The following is an 18,510-nucleotide window of genomic DNA, read 5'->3' on the forward strand; positions in this document are numbered from 1 at the left end:
TTTCTTTCCCCACTCCCAACTCCTGTCAAATAATTTGATCCAGTTTATAAAAAGTTCACACTATAAATCCTCTATTTTCAGCCAAACATGGCTGAACCTGTCACCAACTCCCAATTTTACTAAGTGTGTTTATTTGGGGGCAATTTTATTCAATGTTATTGTGTTTCTCCTCCTGGAATATCAAACAATATACACTCCATTTAAGGATTAGCTCACTTTCTTTTTTTGCCAAGCACATTAGTCATATTTTCTTCTGAAAGGCCAATCAAGGATATGTTCTACCATATTCATTTGCCATTTAATTGCAAGATGGGAGAGAAACCTCTCATGTTAACTATGTTTATTGCAATTACACTTTAAAAACTCTTTACTAAAGGGGGCACCTGGATGTCTCAGTCATTTAAGTGTCCTACTTCAGCTTAGGTCATGATCTCACAATTTGGGAGTTCCAGCCCTGCATCGGGCTCTGCACTGACAGCTCAGAGCCTGGAGCCTGATTTGGATTCTGTGTCTCCCTCTCTCTCTGCCCCTCCCCTGCTCACACACACACACTCAGTCTCTCAAAAATAAACACTTAAAAATAATAAAAATTAAAAAAATAAAACTCTTTACTAAAACTTGATCCTAATTCCTTCAAATACAAGCCAGCAGTCTTCACCCTTGAGTGTGAGAGTCTTTAGCATTTAAGGTGAGAACCTGTAAAACTGGCGGGTTCTAGAACTCCAGTATTCGAAGTTTTATATATAAGTCTACAAAGGTGCTCCAAGGTTTCAGTTTTTAAAAAGTCCTTAAGAAATTAACACAGATGGCTCACAAGACACTTGGAAAAGCAATACCCTAATCACCGAGGAATGGCTTCTAGGCAGAGGCAGTCAAGTACTTGTTAAACCTCTCTCCAAAACTTTACTCCACATGAAATTATTCTCGACTAAACCTGGAATAAGTAAAATTATTACTAAATGACTAAAAGTGCTAATAATAAGCTCCAAGTAGTTACAGTCTTCATCTGTAGGAGATAAACTGCAGCCACACCTTCTGCTGTGGCGTATGTGCCAGCATTCTTGCAATAAATATCCGATGGGAGATCAGTTCAAGCCAGGCATACACAAAGCCAGGGGCTTTGGTAGGCCTCAAGATGTGGAATGTATTGCTGAAAGAAGAAAACCTTAGTCAGAAAAAGGTCCAAGTTAAATATGGTGAATACCACATCAATATAAGTAAGTAACATTCAAGATGTATTACAAATCAACATGCCTCAAATCCACAAGAATACTACTTCTCAAATTTTACCAACAAAATAGCAATCCTTAATGGGAAATCTCCATTAAATCCAACAATACTCACCAGAAAGCTGTAAGTGTCTGGAAATTAATGGTTTCCAATACATGCTCAGGTGCATTGAGTTCCAAGAGCAGCATGATAAAAATTCGATGGTAAGGAAGCTGCTGAAATTCACTTTGCCGGACATCGTGATCCTGCAGGAGAACTCCCACGACTATACCAAGAACCTACAGAGCACACAGATTACGAGCCTGTATATCATAAAAAGAATTCACTTACCACTCATCAGACAAGTTTTTTTTACCTTGTATTCTTTTTTTTTTTTTTTTTTTTTAATTTTTTTCAACGTTTATTTATTTTTGGGACAGAGAGAGACAGAGCATGAACGGGGGAGGGGCAGAGAGAGAGGGAGACACAGAATCGGAAACAGGCTCCAGGCTCTGCGCCATCAGCCCAGAGCCCGACGCGGGGCTCGAACTCCCGGACCGCGAGATCGTGACCTGGCTGAAGTCGGACGCTCAACCGACTGCGCCACCCAGGCGCCCCTACCTTGTATTCTTAAGTCTCACATTAAAGGACACATATCATTTGAATACAAAATTATATGCTGGCACCCAAAAGGGCCATACACTGATGTGGCCCGCAGAATTTTGTTTTCTTTGAATTTCAATGATCTTAGACCAGAAACATACTCTCCACAAATACTGGTTTTTTTTGTAAGCTTTAGAAAGGAACATGGTACATCGTATTCCATCATGTTAATACAATGTAACAACCTAATTTTTCTGGTCTGATGTGAGTAAAGCCGACAAGAAGCAAAATGGTTTATACTTCTCTTGGCATTTAATAGATGGAAAGCCAGGGAAGCTCTCAGGCTGCAGAAATGTCTCACATACACAAAGAACTGGAAGTGCCTGGGCAGCTCAGCAACAGTCAAGCCTCTCTTGATTTTGGCTCAGGTCATGATCTCATGGTTTGTGGGATAGAGCCCCACAATGGGCTGGGCTGACAGCGTGGAGCCTGATTGGGATTCTGTCTCTCTGCCCTTCCCCAGCTTGAGTGCTCTCTCTCAAAATAAATAAATAAATTTAAAAACACAAAGAACCATACTGCATTCCACTGGATTTTCCCACTGGAGAGTGAGGGACAGGGCAACCTACTTGTAATTACCCAAGACCAAACTCTAAGTTCGTTTTTGCAGTTTTAATACTGAAATTTCCAGGAATTCTATATATGTCAAAAGAAAACCATTTTGTTCCTTTAAAGAAAACAATCAACTGCAATGTCACTCCTGGTATCTGAGGTGCTAATCTGTTATCAGTGGACAGGTCGAGCCACCCCATTCAGGGTGATTCTGCACATAGCCCAAAATTCTATAGTATCTAAATATCTTCCAGTATAGTCATTACCAAACATTAACATACTGAAATACCTTGTGGTGGTTGGAGGGGGAGGAGGGGTGGACTTTTAGTTCAGACACTACACTCTTCTAATATTTAATGACTATGTTTATAATACTATCTATGAGTTTAATTTCAGGACAGAAAAAGGGCTATTACAAAATGTTTTGGGGAAGGGACTGGGCCCTAAGAACCACTGATGCAGGCTTCAAGTGTATCAAGACTAAGGCAAGAGAGAATTTCAGACCTTGTTCAGCAGATTAATCTTTGTGACAGTGTTGGTGGCCTCCCCTGAGTGCTTCACTAGCAGTGCAATGAGGCGGACAAAGGCATCCAGGTTGTGATAGCACTTGGCTCGGATCATGGTGGGATTAGCAGCAGGATTGTGCTGCTGCTCTGCCTGAGCACGGTAACTGATTTCTACACACATTTCAGTACACAGACGAAAGAACCTTGTTATGAGGTCATCAGTCTTCAGGATTCCTTGCTGGTGCATCTACCAAAGGAATAAAAATATAAAACACAGTGAGATATAATACACACAAATAATTTTTTAATTTTCATACTTAAGACGTATTCTCCCATTTACTCCTTGTCACATTTCTACTTCTTACTTTGTAAAAACAGGGGTCATGAAAATGATTTATCCATTAAGGACAGATGACAGAATTCCTTAGTTTTAAGTTTAATGGAGAACAGAAATGATGGAAATTGAGAAAGAAATAGTAACATGGCAATTTTGAGTTAACAGTCCATAGCCAAGTAAAGTGGAAAAATTAACTAGGCAAACGAACCAACTTTTAGTAACCTACTAAGTCATAGTTAGACATTCTAACCAATTCATAATTCCCCCAAGAGATTAAATTATGTATATTTTACTTTTTCACAGAATTTAAGATAACTTCTCCCGACTGACTTAACCAGTAACAAAATTTTTAAACTCCAACTAGCTGCAACATGAAAAGTCAAGTAATAATTTGCACAATAAGTAGGTACCAAAGAAAATAGCCACAGATCATACCTGGCTACTTAAATGTAAATTGAGTTTATTTCGACGTAAATTGTTTAAAATAACACGGACAGAATGAATTTCTTCAAAACAAAGGATAAAGAACAAATTTTATGACATGATTTGGAAGTGAAGCAGAGAAGTTATTTGGCTAGTACAAAAGAAGAAGGCAGTATAAGAGGTGTTAAGGGTGCAGAGGGAGAAGGAGGTCAGTGCTTAAAGAAACCAAGCCCAAAATGGAAACTTGACCGATATCTTGGAAACTTTAAAACAATTTCACTGTCCCTTGATAAGCAGTAAAATAACTGAATTGAAACTTATGTACCCTAGGCAAGACAGAAGGTCAGCAAAGGGACTTTTGTACATTGAAATCTGAGAAACTACCAGGGGGAGGTAACAAAGACAGACTGCTGTTATCAAGGAGGTCAAGGAAGAAAGAATTCTCAAAAGGATGCAAAAGAGAATAAAAAGTATAAATACAGTATCTTTTTCAAACAGAGAGAAGAAACAAGAGTCAATAAGCCAGCAGGAAGAGCTGAGACAAGCGCCACATCCATACCCATGAAATTTTGATTATCACAAAAAAAACCCCAACTGATTCAAAGTTCTTCCATCCAAATCAGAAAATCAAACTGTAAATATTCAACAACAGCTTTGCAATAAGGTGTATTTTAAAAATTCTTTTAAGGTAGAGACCTACTTAGTATGATTTATTTACCAAGTTAACATTCATCTTAAACAGTAAATCCAATTTTTAACAACTTTTAAAATTCTAATCAGCTCTTCCATAATCCACTGTCATTTATTTGATAATAGATCTAATTGCAATCTTTCTTTGGTTGCACACCTATGCTTTGGTCTCAGTTTAAAAAATATAATGGTCAATCTGCAGAAATAAGCAGATAAGCTAGTATCTCTCCCTGAATAAACATTACAATAGTTCTACTAAAGGAATTCTAAGGCCAGTTCAGCAAAAGCACCACTCTGGCAATTAAGTAGTATGATCAGGACAAACTGGCTACTGAGTATGAATCCCTTACAGTGGTTGAAAACAGCCAGTAATAATCAAAAAACAGAATGCTAAAATGGTACTATCACTCTCTTCCTACACTGTTGTTTACTCATCCTGTTCAAATATTCTTTTCTAGGAAATGGTTTCCTAACACTTTAACTCAAAGTCCAATTTAGATAAAATCACATGAAAATAGAAACTATTTCCCAAAAAACCATGTTAACCAATTATAGGCAGATAAGCTACTTAGTTTAGAAAATATAATAAAAGGCTCTACCATTTAAATATTTAAGATTTTGTTGCATTTTCTTATTTTTAAAAACATGGGCTATTACGAGAATATTAATTAGCCCCAAATTCCCTCACTATTGATTATCAAGCTAGTAAAATTACTACATACATGTGGCAATTTCATTATTCATTATCTGATCCACTGTATTTTGTAGCTATGACTACTGAAATGGGATAAATAGAACTAAAGGGGACGTGAAATGTTGAATTTACTGCTTAGTGTCCAAAGATGAGGAATGAAATAGGCTTTATCAATTTAACAGAGTAACGATGCTGACATTTTGGTTTACATGAGTATGGAGGTAACTGTCTGACCACAGGTACATAATACTGAGCTTAAATATTGGAGGCATCACACCCTACTTATGTTGAATAAAAAGCACCTTTCTTTCCAAAAGCTCTACCTGTCCAACAAACGCAGAGAAAGCTTTGGTACTGTCACGGCCAGCTGCTGCTGAATGGTAGAGATTCACCCATTCCCTCAGAAGATACTCTGCCTTCTCCCTCAGGCCTGGAGGATCATCATACTCTGAGGCTTGAGAGATCCCAGAATGCATCATAAAGTTAGGGCCTCCATGAGCACGATCAATCATTGCTTCATAGTTGGATCGCACTACTTCCATCAGCTGGGGCAATCTAGTACAATAAATCCAGAGTGAAAATCAGTCTACTCATGGTTGTGATTTCACAGACATACAGTTGGACAATCTGCTTATTTAATAGAAACCACAACAGTGATTTCCATATATAAGCAAAGCTATCTTTGGTCTCTTCCTGTTTACTCATGACCACATAATATGCAAATGACTGACTGACCTCACTTAAGCCACTTCTTGACCCCCAAAAAAAATGATGCCTGTTGAGATGGAGCGATGTGCATAGTTAACAAACACTCGGTGCGCCTACCATGTGCCATGGTTTGTTATTTATCTTAATCTCAACAATTCTCTGAGATACTATTTCTATTTTATTCAAGAAAAGGCTTGAGGAGGGGGGGTAAGTCAACTTGCCTAAAATCAAAATTTAAAGTGCCAGGGCTTAAACACAAGACTCCTGACACCAAGTCTAGTACGGTATGTACTGCTTGCTCTACAGCAAGGTGGCTTGGCGGTTAGTTAAGCTCTCATACTTCAAGGGACAATATTAGGCCTCACTAAAGCTTCCCACATGTTGTACAGCAGTTCTAATAGGTAATGTTAGTAAATCTGCACATTCATTTCTAAAGCTCATTCTTAGACTCAACACACAAAGATCCCATCACCATCCTCACCCTTCTGGAGCATTGCCTCTGGAGTGAGCATTAATCCTCATGAGAGTTTCAATGGTGTGGAACAGATCTGCCTCAGTAACATGAGCAACACTCCTTTCATCCACCAGCAGGATTTTTACCAATTGCATAGCAAATGCCACGGCCATGTAGTTTAAACCATTCTCCATTGACTGGCAACACAGAAAGCACAACGTAAGATAGACAACACTTATGGCAAACACACTTCCCAGCTACCAGAGCCCTTTTCCTGTTTAAGAAAATTCCTTCCATACCTGTGCTAGGTGAAGATCATACTGCTGCATATTAACCAAATGATTGCGAATTAGCAACTCCACTGCTTCAACATTGTATTTATATTCATCCCGACATTCAATTAGGCACCTAGAAAAAGTGTTTCTTTACTCATATAGGCTTAACCATATTGTAACAGGTAAAATAAAGATCCTATTTTATTCAGTGGTAATTTGTTCCAAATTAAGGATGCTTTGAGAACCAAATGCAAATCAGTATCCAAAATTCAAAATAGCCAATAATGAAGCAGAACAGACAGCACAGTGTTAAAACTCAAGCTTTTCTTTCAAAGCCTAGAAAACAAAGCATTCCACTTAAGACATTGAAATATTTATATGTGAACACCACTGCCAAGAAATCATTGAAACCTTTTAAAACCAATGATCTGCAATTTATTCCCCAAAGCAAAGTACTGGTTTTGTATATTCGTCAAAGTCCCATTTGCCTTCTAGAAAAAAAGGAAACCTCTGGACATGAAAAGGGCCATGTATCTTAGAAAGCAGTCTAATAAACAGTACTTGTTTAAGATGGATACTGACCTTGTGATCTGTTTGTTACACCATGGAGACCCATATGCCCGGCCATCCTGAAGAGCTTTTAAGACCAAAAGGTGGCACTCCCTGTAGCGCAGCAATAGGTCAGCATCAGCACCACTTGTGGCATCTAGTAAACCCTCTACAGCCTATGGAAGAAAAACAGTATTCACAAACATGGAAAATATAGTATTCAGCCCAACTTTCAAAGCCAAAAACCAAACCTTAACAGAGAGTTAACAATGTCTCCACTCACCAAAACCCTTTTCACACACACACACTTAACACACACACACACACACACTCTCTCTCTCTCTCGCTCGCTCTCGCTCTCTCTCTCTCTCTCTCGCTCTCTCTCTCTCTCTCTCTCAATTCTAATTTACATTCACATGTGTTCTTCACATAAAAAGTCCCACTGTCCCTACACAGTCAAAATCCAATGGTCCGTAACAACCCTCCCACATAACCCACCTACGTGGATCAACCTTTCCCTCCAAATCTAAAGTGCTGTCTTTTAAAGTTTCTTAAATAACTGTGTTTTCAAAAAATTGTAATAAAGATTTTCCCACTTTGCCGTTGGTAAGTGCCATGACTACATTCTGTTCTGGGAAAAACTCACCCAGTTTTTACCAAACAAAATTTGTTTTATCTTAATTTTAAAATCTGAATCTAACTTAAGTAGGCGATGGTGCAGGTCACTAGATTTACAAACATAGTTTCTTCTTAAAATTAACATTTAATGGGGCACCTGGGTGGCTGAGTCAGTTAAGCATCTATCTGACTGTTGACTTCGGCTCAGGTCATGCTCTCACGGTTCATGGGATTGAGCCCCCATGTTGGCTCTGTGCTGATGGGGTGGAGCCTGGTTAGAATTCTCTCATTCCCTCTCTCTGCCCATCCCCTGCTCCCTCTCTAACAAACTTAAAAAAGAACTAACCTTCTGGAGCAATCCAAGAGCAGCTATGGCATCCCGAGAGTTTCGAGATAATACTACAACCTCCAAAAGACTTCTAAGAGCCTGAGCTTGAGGATTCATGGCCAAAGTTGGTGGGATGGCATGTAGGTGCTGCTCCAGTTCTGTAATGCACTTATCATATATCTGAGCTACATCATCTGTTGCCCAAGCTTGCTGTTTGAGAGAAGGAAAGAACCAAAAAAGAGATAAGCAAAAATTTTTCAGATTTTTCACTGGCACATGCAGCAATTAAAAAGTATTTTAGTATGTTTACTCCCTTGATTCCCACCCCCCCCCCCCATCAAAACAGAGGGGCGGCTCTTCCATTCCCTTTCCTGAACTATTCAATCTTAATGACATGAGGTGGGGCAGTGCAAGGCAGGGATGCGAGAAGGGGTACTTCACTTGACTATGGAAGGCCTGACAGACATCAATATAATCAAGTAATCAAAGAAAACAAGACAGATAATGGGACAGGATATAGCCTAGGAAAGTAGGTAATCCAAACCACAGAAAATATAGTACCCAGTCCAGCTGTCAAAGCCTAACAGAATAATAACACAGCATCATTTCTGTGATAAATATATCAAAGATGCACTATTTGAATCTATTCCTGAGAACATACTGAACAAATCCAAACCAGGACATTCTAGAAAATAACTAGCCTGTAGTCTGCAAAAGTGTCAAGGTCATGAAAGATGAGGAAAAGGTAAGGTACTATACCAGACTGACCTGGAGGAAACTTTAAAAACATAACTAACTAAAAATGTGTGATTCTGAAATAAGTCCTTTTAACTATAAACAGATGATACTAGGACACTTCATAAAATCTGAATGAGGTATCAGGATTAGGTATTAATGTATCAGTATTAACATCCTGATTTCAATAGCTGTACTATGGTCACACAGGAGAATGTCTTTGTAGATAACACAGACCAAAGTATTTGAAAGTGATTGGGACACCAGGGTCAGCATCTTATATTCAAATGGTTCAGGGGCAAAATGTTTTCCCCTACATCTCCCAACTTTTCTGTAAATAATTATATCAAAATTTTAGAAACTCTTTTTACAAAACATAGGCAAAGTGATGGGGTCACCATATAAATTCCTTTAATTAGGCCAAAACATGAAAATCAACCTCATGGATTTAAAAAAAATAAAAAAGTTCCTCTGTGTGCCATCCTGATCTAATACAAAGAATAACTATACTCATCAACCGTGGGTTAATTTTCCCCCCTTTAACTTAAACTCTCAGGAAGCAAGAGATAGATTTGATAAAAACATTCAAATTAAAATGTAAAACATTCAATTTAATCCAAGGAACAATTTACCTTCATGGGTTGGGCTAAAAATCCTGTAGGCTGACTTAAATCATTTGTGGGCAAGAAGCCAGGCACATTGCGTGCAAACTCTTCATAAACAGCCAGCTGCTTTGGGTCCACACCACCAACCTGGAAAGAAGAAAACCTATTTTGACAGGATCCTCTTCACAGAATCGAAGCAAAGTTCTTTGAAAGTGGAAAGTTTGCATGGAAGTACGCACAGGGATTCTGGAGAAGGCACACAGGAGTCACTACAACATATAATAGTGTAATTGCACATATGTGTGTGTACACAACTCACAGTGTTTCCCATTTCCCTGAATCCTGTCAAAAGTCCCCTTTGTTTAAAAATTCGTTTGAGTTTTTCTAGGGAAACATACCTCAAATAGGAACACACAAAATGAAAGTCTCTAATGGAGCTGGTAACATTGATCAGATTTCTTACATTTTCTCACTAATAAGTAGTTATTAATTAAAACAGAAGTACTAGAAGGCAAGACCAAGTTGCGAAACACAAAAACTAACAGGCACATGAACTCTTTACATAGGGATGTGACAACTGGCAAGTGCATGCAATCTAAGGTAACTTTTCTTTTTGAAAATTGTTTAAGTAATCTCTACAGACCACGTGGGGCTTGAACTCACGACCCTTAGATCAAGAATTGTATTCTCTACCAACTGAACCAGCCCAGTGACCCCATCTAAGATATCTTTATGCCTTCTCCACAGGTAGCCTACAAGTGATACGCGCTACTGAGGGTGGGATATTGTCTCAGAAACAACATGTAACCCCACTGTCTAAGTCCTGGTGAGGAGTTTAAGCAACATAAACAGAAAGAAAACAAAGATGGGTAGGGAGAGACAATGCCCCCAATTCTTACTTTCAGCCTGATTTGCTCTGGCATCCGCTCAGCTTGATATGTTAACACAACAGGATCACAGTACCTGCGACCTTCTTGCCTAGCATGTTTTCTCAGTTCAAATTCCTGCAAATAAAAAAAGTCACTGAGGTTCTTGTTATGAGGCATTTTCTTAAATAGAAAAAAAAAAATACTTAAATGGCAAAGGCTAAACACTTACAGTTGCTAATCTCTTGTCCATCTCAGGACCTGCTTTTTCTACTGCAGTCTTCTGAATAAAACAGCAAGCTAATTCACAATTGTCCTGAGCTAACTGAGCAGCTGCCTGATCCATCATTTCCCTCTGTTGTGGCGATGCAGTCTTTTGGAAGGGGAAGAGAAAGAAAGAAAACAATTTAAAGTTTTCTGTAGATAGATAGATAAGACAGATAATAGGAGATGCAATGCTTATACAAATTTTTAAAGTTCTGACTCTATTTATGACTTACTAGCTGTGACCACAAAATAGCCTAAAATCATCTTCATCTGTAAGATTAAAATACTACTCAACCAAAACACTTTATTTTCAGATTGTTACGAAGACAGTGAACAATATGGAAACAGTAAAGCAGTTAAAAAAAAAAAAAAAAAGGTGGTGGGGGAGGCATCATTAACCATGGCATGTAAGACCCAAAATTAGCAAATGAGTTAACCTGAGGAAAGAGTGTAATTGTGTGTGTACACAAAGTCACTTTACACAGTTTTCCACTGACCTACTGCAAGTGCTTTAATCTGAATTCTTAATAATTACCAGAAACAATATTGTTAACTTATGTATTTTTAAACCCTTCATGTCTTTAAATCAATAAATATTTGGATATCTACTATCTGCAAAACACTGTGTTGAGGATACAATAGTGAGCAAAAAAACACGAGGCTTCACCTCACAGCATTTACAATTCAACAGGAGGAAAGACATCAAATGTGATGACATGCAAAGAAAAAGAAAGTCAGGCACGCGTAAGAAATTATGTATTCCACCAAGAAAATAATCAACCTACACGAAGGGCTGAGGCAAAACTGTTTTTCAGGTTGGTAGATATGCTCATAAGCAAAGGTTCCCTGCAGGTAATCATAGCCATTCCAGCTGTTAAGTTCCGCATCATGTGATGAGCTGCTATTCGCATTCGAGATTCCTCAGAATCCAGGGCAAAATCCTTCCTGACTATTTGCTCACAAGTAGTCATAGCAATCTTAATTGATCGATCCACCACAGGATGGACCAGCTCCTGGACAGCCCGTTCAATTGCCTGGCGCACACACTGCTTCAACTGTGGATGAGCCTGAAACAAGGGAATCTAGGTGGGGGAAACAAGTTAAGTCAACAGCTTGTTTAAGGTAAGACATCCCAACTTACATCAGTCATCACACCTGTGATTTTGGAAATGACTTCAAAGTTAACCATTAACTACCAATTTCTACTTTAAATTAACCAATGAAAAGTTCAGGAAATAGAAGCTAGTCTACAGAGAGTACTATTTGTTATACCTTATGATATGTGATAATAAATAGGTCTTTGCGTTTTTAAAAATTCTAAAAGTTTGATGTGCAAATTTTTTATTGCAGGATCCATTATGTGCTTAGTTAAAATTTGTAGCGGGGCGCCTGGGTGGCGCAGTCGGTTAAGCGTCCGACTTCAGCTCAGGTCACGATCTCGCGGTCCGTGAGTTCGAGCCCCGCGTCGGGCTCTGGGCTAATGCCTCAGAGCCTGGAGCCTGCTTCCGATTCTGTGTCTCCCTCTCTCTCTGGCCCTCCCCCGTTCATGCTCTGTCTCTCTCTGTCCCAAAAATAAATAAACGTTGAAAAAAAAATTTTTTTTAAAAATAAAAAAAAAAATTAAAAAAAAATAAAATTTGTAGCTTAAGTACTCTCAAAGAAAGACCCAGGTGCTTCGGGGCGCCTGGGTGGCGCAGTCGGTTAAGCGTCTGACTTCAGCTCGGTCATGATCTCACAGTCTGTGGATTCAAGCCCCGCGTTGGGCTCTGTGCTGACAGCTCAGGGCCTGGAGCCTGCTTCAGATTCTGTGTCTCCCCCTCTCTCTGCCCCTCCCCTGCTCATGCTTTCTGTCTCAAAAAGAAATAAAAACATTCAAAAAAACCTGTTTTAAATTAAAAAAAAAAATGTAGCTTCTATAGTTGCGTGGAGAAATAAATGCAGAAAGAATCAGGTTAACAGAGAAAAGGATTTCTACAGAAACATTACTACAAATAATTCTCCAGAATAGCAAACATTTACATTACCATACATTGAAGCCACTTTGCTTCACTTGAATGACTGTTTCTAATCTTTTACCTCTGGTATGCCCTAATACTCACTTGATCTCTTTAAAAATTTTTTTTTCAACGTTTATTTATTTTTGGGACAGAGAGAGACAGAGCATGAACGGGGGAGGGGCAGAGAGAGAGGGAGACACAGAATCGGAAACAGGCTCCAGGCTCTGAGCCATCAGCCCAGACCCCGACGCGGGGCTCGAACTCACGGACCGCGAGATCATGACCTGGCTGAAGTCGGACGCTTAACCGACTGCGCCACCCAGGCGCCCCATCACTTGATCTCTTTAACTTAATGAATTTGTGAGAAACTTCTAAAATACTCATGATGGATACATAAAAATATTCAGATTACTGACAGTGTTATAAAGGGGAATCACAATTTCTAAATCTAAGGGCTCCCCCCACCCCACAAAAAATTAAGTGCCATGGGGGTACAGGAGGGAGACCTAGGTTAAGATTTTTTAATTTTTTAATGTTTACTTATTTTTGAGAGATAGACACAGCGTAAGCAGGGGAGAGGAGAGAGAGAGGGAAAGACAGAATCTGAAGCAGGGACCAGGCTCTGAGCTGTCAGCACAGAGCCCAATGAGGGGAGTGAAATCACAAACCATGAGATCATGACCTGAGCCGAAGTCAGATGCTTAACCAACTGAGCCACCCAGGCGCCCCTAAAATGATCTTTTTTAAATTCCTTTGTGTCCTTTAAATAAAAAAGCTCAATGTATTAATGTTATTCCTGTATTTGTGAACATGGGCAGTTTCTAAAAATCAAACACCATGAATATTCCAGTATCTGATTCTGAACAAGTGTTAAGTAGACTAAAAGAAGATAATCATCACTCTCAATACACAGAGTAAAATACCTTTAACTATTGGCATTTTATATGACTTCAGACCAAACTTCCTTCTGGAATATAGAATGTAACTGAAAGTATTAAGTCCCACTTTTAGATCCTGGCTTGGAGACTTTACACATACACACAGGAATCAGCTCAGTTCTAGCTATCTACCAAAAAGAAACGGCTTAATGCAAGGGCTAAGGGTGGCATGATAATGAAAGTAAACAGCAAAACACTATGGAATACTAAGGATCTTTTGGCCTGTGTAAGGTAATCTTGGCCATTGTGATTATATCGCCAGCTGATTAATACCACAGGGTTTAGATATGAGTAACCAACATAGGTGATTTCCAGTCACAATGACTATATTTTTAGAGTAGGAAAAAATCCCAGCTGTACTATACAGCAGTTGCCAATCCCTCCTTTCTGTACAAAATCCTCTTAGATCTAGGAATCCAGAAGGAAGGAGAAAAAGAAAAGGAAGGTGACCCATTTACCTTGTCGTAAAGTAGGAATTGGGGGATGGAGCAGTTGTTTACTTACTGTTGGATTTAAGGTAATGTGTGGTGCCAGGCCAGCAAGGGAATAGACATTGATGTCGTGGTAGCTGTACTGTGGCTGTGGTGGAACTGTGGCTGTACAAGTGGTACTGGTAGCTGGTGTTGTAGAAGTTGCTGAATGTTAAAGACATAAAATAAGAGCTAATAAAAAGCACATTTCTTGACTTTGCTACAAAATCAAGGCATTAGGCAGTCTTTAACTGGATTAGTCTCTTGGGGGTGGGAGTGGGGGGTGAGAATGGCATAGGTCTCATTTTCCACCCTAAATTATAACAAAAAAATTTCTATTGTTTTAATACAGAGATCTGAACAAAGTATGTAAAGCTATGTCAGTGACAATACCCCTGCAAAATACCCTTTGCAGTTGCAAAGAAATCAACTGTGAGGACATGCTACTAGCCCAAGACTTGTTATCAGCAAACCCAAGACTTGTTGATTACTCTTCATTATAGACGTCTCTTTCCCATCTAGGCTGTTCTCTGGTTACAGTTGGGGATTCTTAGCTACTGACGAATGAGACAGAATGACAAGCTGGTTTATTCTTACACACCTCCTAATCTTTCATTCAATACTTCTATAGCCCCCACATTTCCAATCTATGATCCACGTATAATAATCCGCCCCCTGGGCAGGTCTAGCTGGTAGTCTGGCTACCATGTGAGGAGTAACACAGGCCCACCGTGCCATGCAGTTCTTTCTGATCTCAAACACTCTAAAGAATCACCCGGCTTAGTTGGGATAGGATTAATGATACTTAGTTAAGAATACCATTAAGAATTACCCAGATGAATTCTGGAACTGAAGACAATACCTAGACATTACTAACTTCTCCTTAATAATTCAGATGGCTCACCAAAAAGTATACAAAATTTCAACACATTATGTGGAAAATTATAACTTGCTACATGCATAAAGATGTACCATTTAAGAAAATTCTGGTAAAACAGAAAGCTAATTATCACACTTACTTGTGGTTGTGATGGGAGGGAGCTCTTCTGGCTGCTTGACATCTTTCTTTGGAGCAGAGAGTTGCTCATCTAAGTTCTTTAGGCGATCTTTATCCTTTAGGAGGTTTCCAGGTTTTAGCTCATTGATGTCTAATGCAAGGTTCTTGCAGAGGACCTCAATCTCAAACTTCAAGTTTAACTGTATAATTCAAATTATTTGAATTTTGAAAACAAAAATGTAGTTTTATTCACAGTATATACTATTCTCATCCAATTGTTACAGTGCTTCCCCCCCCCCGCCCCCTGCAATTCTCTGCCTTTCCTGTAAATTTTAATAATGTGAAGGATTAAGGAAGTTTCAGAGGATAAAGCAGCAACAAATGTACCTTTAAGTCATGTTCCTGATGTAGCTCTGCCAATACATTCATAATTGCCATCGTCCAGGGGTTGGGTGGCCTAAAAACCTAAAGAAAAGCTATTATGTTAAGTTGGTCCCCAAATCATTCTTTAATTTGCATTATTTAAAATACTTAGGCACTTATACCTGTGTGGCCATAATAATCTATATCATAATTTAGAAAACCATCAAAACCCAAAAACATCCATTAAAATCAGAGTTATTAAATGATGCTACCTTAATCTCTCACATTGGAAATCTGAGTTTCCCTGAGAAAGACTGAACTAGCTCTATCTTCAGAACTAAGGATATAATCTCATACCCTTTTGCTGAAACAGACTAACTCTTACAGATTAACCATCAATAAAATATTAAAATCTACTCACCACACTGCGAATGCTAGATTCTAAGACTTTGGCAACAAAGGGCACTACATAGAGCAACTCTTGTTGTCCTTTAACATAAGCCTCTAGCAGCAAAGATTTTACATCCAAGTCCTAGAATAAGAAAAATATTTTTAAAAGCTGGGAATACACTTCAAAACCCCTCACAAAGCACCAAAGAAAGGTATTTTGCAAACTCATTCCCAAATCAGGAATCAATATGACCCTTGCCTTACAAAAAAAGGGTGACAACCAGACCTTACTGGCTTTTATTGTGCTCAACAATATAGAATCATGAGCATGCAATTACAGATTCAAACATGGGCCAAACTCTTACAAACACCCCAAATCATTAAAACAGTCCCAAATACAGTCAAGACTTTTAGACATAATATGCTATATGAAAATTCTCAATTTTTACATGAACCTCTGGCTGGAACTCACAGTGTGTAAGATGGGTTTATTTTTAGCTAATGTGATCATTCCTAGCCAATGTCCCAAATTCTTCAGCAAAGAACGATCTGAAAAATTGGCTGCAGCTTTATCAGAGGTCAGGAGCACCTGGTATAGGATTAAGAAATATAGAAAATAAGTTTAAGAAAAAATTCTCAACTGAATGTTTGAGAATTCCCTTTCATCCAATATTAAAAACAAGACGTCAATTCTGAGAACATACCCCAAAGTAGATCTACTCCATATTATTAGAGTGTAACTATACAAGGTTAAGGGGTCATGTATAGTCCTACAGAAAAGTATTTTAAAACTGAAATTTTTAGCTAGGTTTGAAGCAGGCACCCAAATGCAAATCTATTTTGAGGAGCAAAATTCAATTCAAATGATGATTAAAGCTACGGTTCTAAGGCCTTCAAGACAACAAGCATATGAAGAAATGTAACCAAGATCACAGTATCTACTACAACCTTTCAGTATTATCCAGGTCACTATGTATCTCTAGAGAGAACTAAAATAACTTTCTGAAATACATTATAATAATGCTAAAGTGCTTCCTTTAAAATTTCTGGATTTAAATCTATATTTAATTACCTATTTCATTAATTCTGTAGTTCTTACTTTCCTAAGGGGGACAGAAACATCACATGAGTGTGTTTTGGGGCAAGCATATACATCCATCTACATATTACTTCTTAATTTATGGCTATAAATTTAAAGTTGTAATTTAAATTTGTTTAAAAGAATCTTGAAATTTTGCTCCAGAATATGTAGAAACTTTTATATCCCAATCATCATTGCCATCAGATTAAAAAAAAAAACAAAAAACAAAAAGTGAGTATAGTTATGTTCCTTAACTCTACAGATCAACAGCAGAATGGCACAAAGTCAGCTGTGTAACACAAAGAGCCAGGAATTATTTTGCACTACAGCGTAACCAGGAATGGGAAAAATTTCCATCCACAGGTTTAAATATAGTGCTGGTTCCTAAGCCAATGCCCAAATCATTCATCAAAGAATGATTACAGCTATATGATAGGTTTTCTTGAAATGTTATTCCTCCTGAGAAATGAAATACCTAATTTCATGCAACAAGCGTTAGCACATTAGGAAAACTTTGACTCTAAACTGCTGAGAATCCTTAAAACAGCTATCCTACAAACAAGTCGAGAGTCTAAAGATATTTGGCACTTAAGAAGACATAAAAGACTCACTGGAGCATTGTCTTTGTAACAGTTAAAGTTATTAACAACCTAAATATCCATTAGCAATAAACATCCATACAATAGATTTCTAGAAGACTATTTTAAAAAAAAAACAGAAGTGAGGGACTAGAGCTAAGAGCATATTACAAACTAAAAGCAAGTTGAAAACATAAACAGAGGATCAAGAATTAAAACCATGCATGAAATGATGAAAACAAATTTAGAAGAGTATAGCTACTTTCAAAGTAAACAGTATAGAGTACATCTTCATGAAATTCTTCGTGAAATTTAGTTCCGTATCTGAAACAAACCCTAGATAACCTAGAGAAAAAACAGCCAATAAATACCTCCCCCAAAATTCTGCTTGTACAATCAAGTATTTCCAAATTCAAAACAGTAATGAAAAGGAATAGAAGAACTAAATTTTACTTTGATGTTTCTGTAGGTCTCATTCAGAACCATCTTATTAAATTCAGGGTTCTTCAGCGTGTCAAGGAAGTTTGAATAGAGGCTGTGAAAGTTTGGCTCAATACTGACTCTCTTCATAACCAGGTATTGTGAAACCCAAGGCATAAATTCTTCCTTCACAGTTTCCTTTAGTTCTTCAACCTAGCCAATCAATATGACACAGGAAGTACACGGTTAAAAGATGATAAAATACAGCTTTGTGTTTCTTCTATGTAAACAATCCTATACCATGTGGTTCCTTGCAAAATTAGATGCTAAAGCCCCATGTTTCATCTCCCTCCACATGAGACATATGCTATGAAGTATAATATATTAAATTCTTGTTAGTACAAAGTCAATCATCTCTCAAACTGTGGGTAACTACGACTAAAACATCTATGGTTCCTTTCAACTTTAAGTCCCTCACCCTCACTTACCCACCTCTCAATTTGACCAAACTTGCATATATTGCTAATGTACAGCCTACTGTTAACAGACTTAACACCGGAACCATATTTTCCTAAATTTCTATCTCCAGGAATCATCTCTAAAGTTTGAAATTTCTCTTCCAAAAGGACACTAAAGACTTATTTTATTCATAATCAATTCTGGTGGGATTTTGAAAGATGGTACATAAATAATATCTCAAAACCTACTTGTTTAGGCTAATCTTACAGGCTAAAACAGGCATTTCCAATGAGTTATTATATAATCTTGAAAGAGAAGAATCCCTTCTTATGCTCTGC

General features: G+C 38.1%; 1 protein-coding gene and 1 non-coding gene across 10 annotated transcripts in view; both read right to left on the bottom strand.

Annotated features, from left to right (window-relative positions):
* The window catches only part of CNOT1 (CCR4-NOT transcription complex subunit 1), a 105,486-nt gene that overhangs the window by 8,512 nt on the left and 78,464 nt on the right, over positions 1 to 18,510 (bottom strand). For 4 of the 9 annotated variants that reach the window (XM_043599335.1, XM_043599333.1, XM_043599334.1 and 1 more), the window contains exons 25-42: positions 17,747 to 17,926; positions 16,107 to 16,223; positions 15,666 to 15,776; positions 15,269 to 15,346; positions 14,904 to 15,081; positions 13,919 to 14,049; positions 11,265 to 11,561; positions 10,445 to 10,585; positions 10,246 to 10,350; positions 9,374 to 9,493; positions 8,025 to 8,216; positions 7,094 to 7,236; positions 6,536 to 6,644; positions 6,264 to 6,433; positions 5,398 to 5,629; positions 2,929 to 3,177; positions 1,345 to 1,508; positions 1,033 to 1,150 (exon numbers count right to left, since the gene is read on the bottom strand). In XM_043599335.1, the coding sequence (XP_043455270.1) occupies positions 1,033 to 1,150; positions 1,345 to 1,508; positions 2,929 to 3,177; positions 5,398 to 5,629; positions 6,264 to 6,433; positions 6,536 to 6,644; positions 7,094 to 7,236; positions 8,025 to 8,216; positions 9,374 to 9,493; positions 10,246 to 10,350; positions 10,445 to 10,585; positions 11,265 to 11,561; positions 13,919 to 14,049; positions 14,904 to 15,081; positions 15,269 to 15,346; positions 15,666 to 15,776; positions 16,107 to 16,223; positions 17,747 to 17,926 (2,835 nt within the window). Of the gene's footprint in view, positions 1 to 997; positions 1,151 to 1,344; positions 1,509 to 2,928; positions 3,178 to 5,376; positions 5,630 to 6,263; positions 6,434 to 6,535; positions 6,645 to 7,093; positions 7,237 to 8,024; positions 8,217 to 9,373; positions 9,494 to 10,245; positions 10,351 to 10,444; positions 10,586 to 11,264; positions 11,562 to 13,918; positions 14,050 to 14,903; positions 15,082 to 15,268; positions 15,347 to 15,665; positions 15,777 to 16,106; positions 16,224 to 17,746; positions 17,927 to 18,510 lie in introns of all 9 variants that reach the window. The other 5 variants (XM_043599331.1, XM_043599329.1, XM_043599330.1 and 2 more) reach the window with 2 other exon arrangements.
* Positions 16,957 to 17,094, bottom strand: LOC122495293. Its single transcript, XR_006300371.1, has one exon. It is a non-coding gene; the product is annotated as a small nucleolar RNA SNORA46 (small nucleolar RNA).

The sequence above is a fragment of the Prionailurus bengalensis genome, chromosome E2 (genome assembly GCF_016509475.1).
Source record: "Prionailurus bengalensis isolate Pbe53 chromosome E2, Fcat_Pben_1.1_paternal_pri, whole genome shotgun sequence".
NCBI lineage: Eukaryota > Metazoa > Chordata > Mammalia > Carnivora > Felidae > Prionailurus > Prionailurus bengalensis.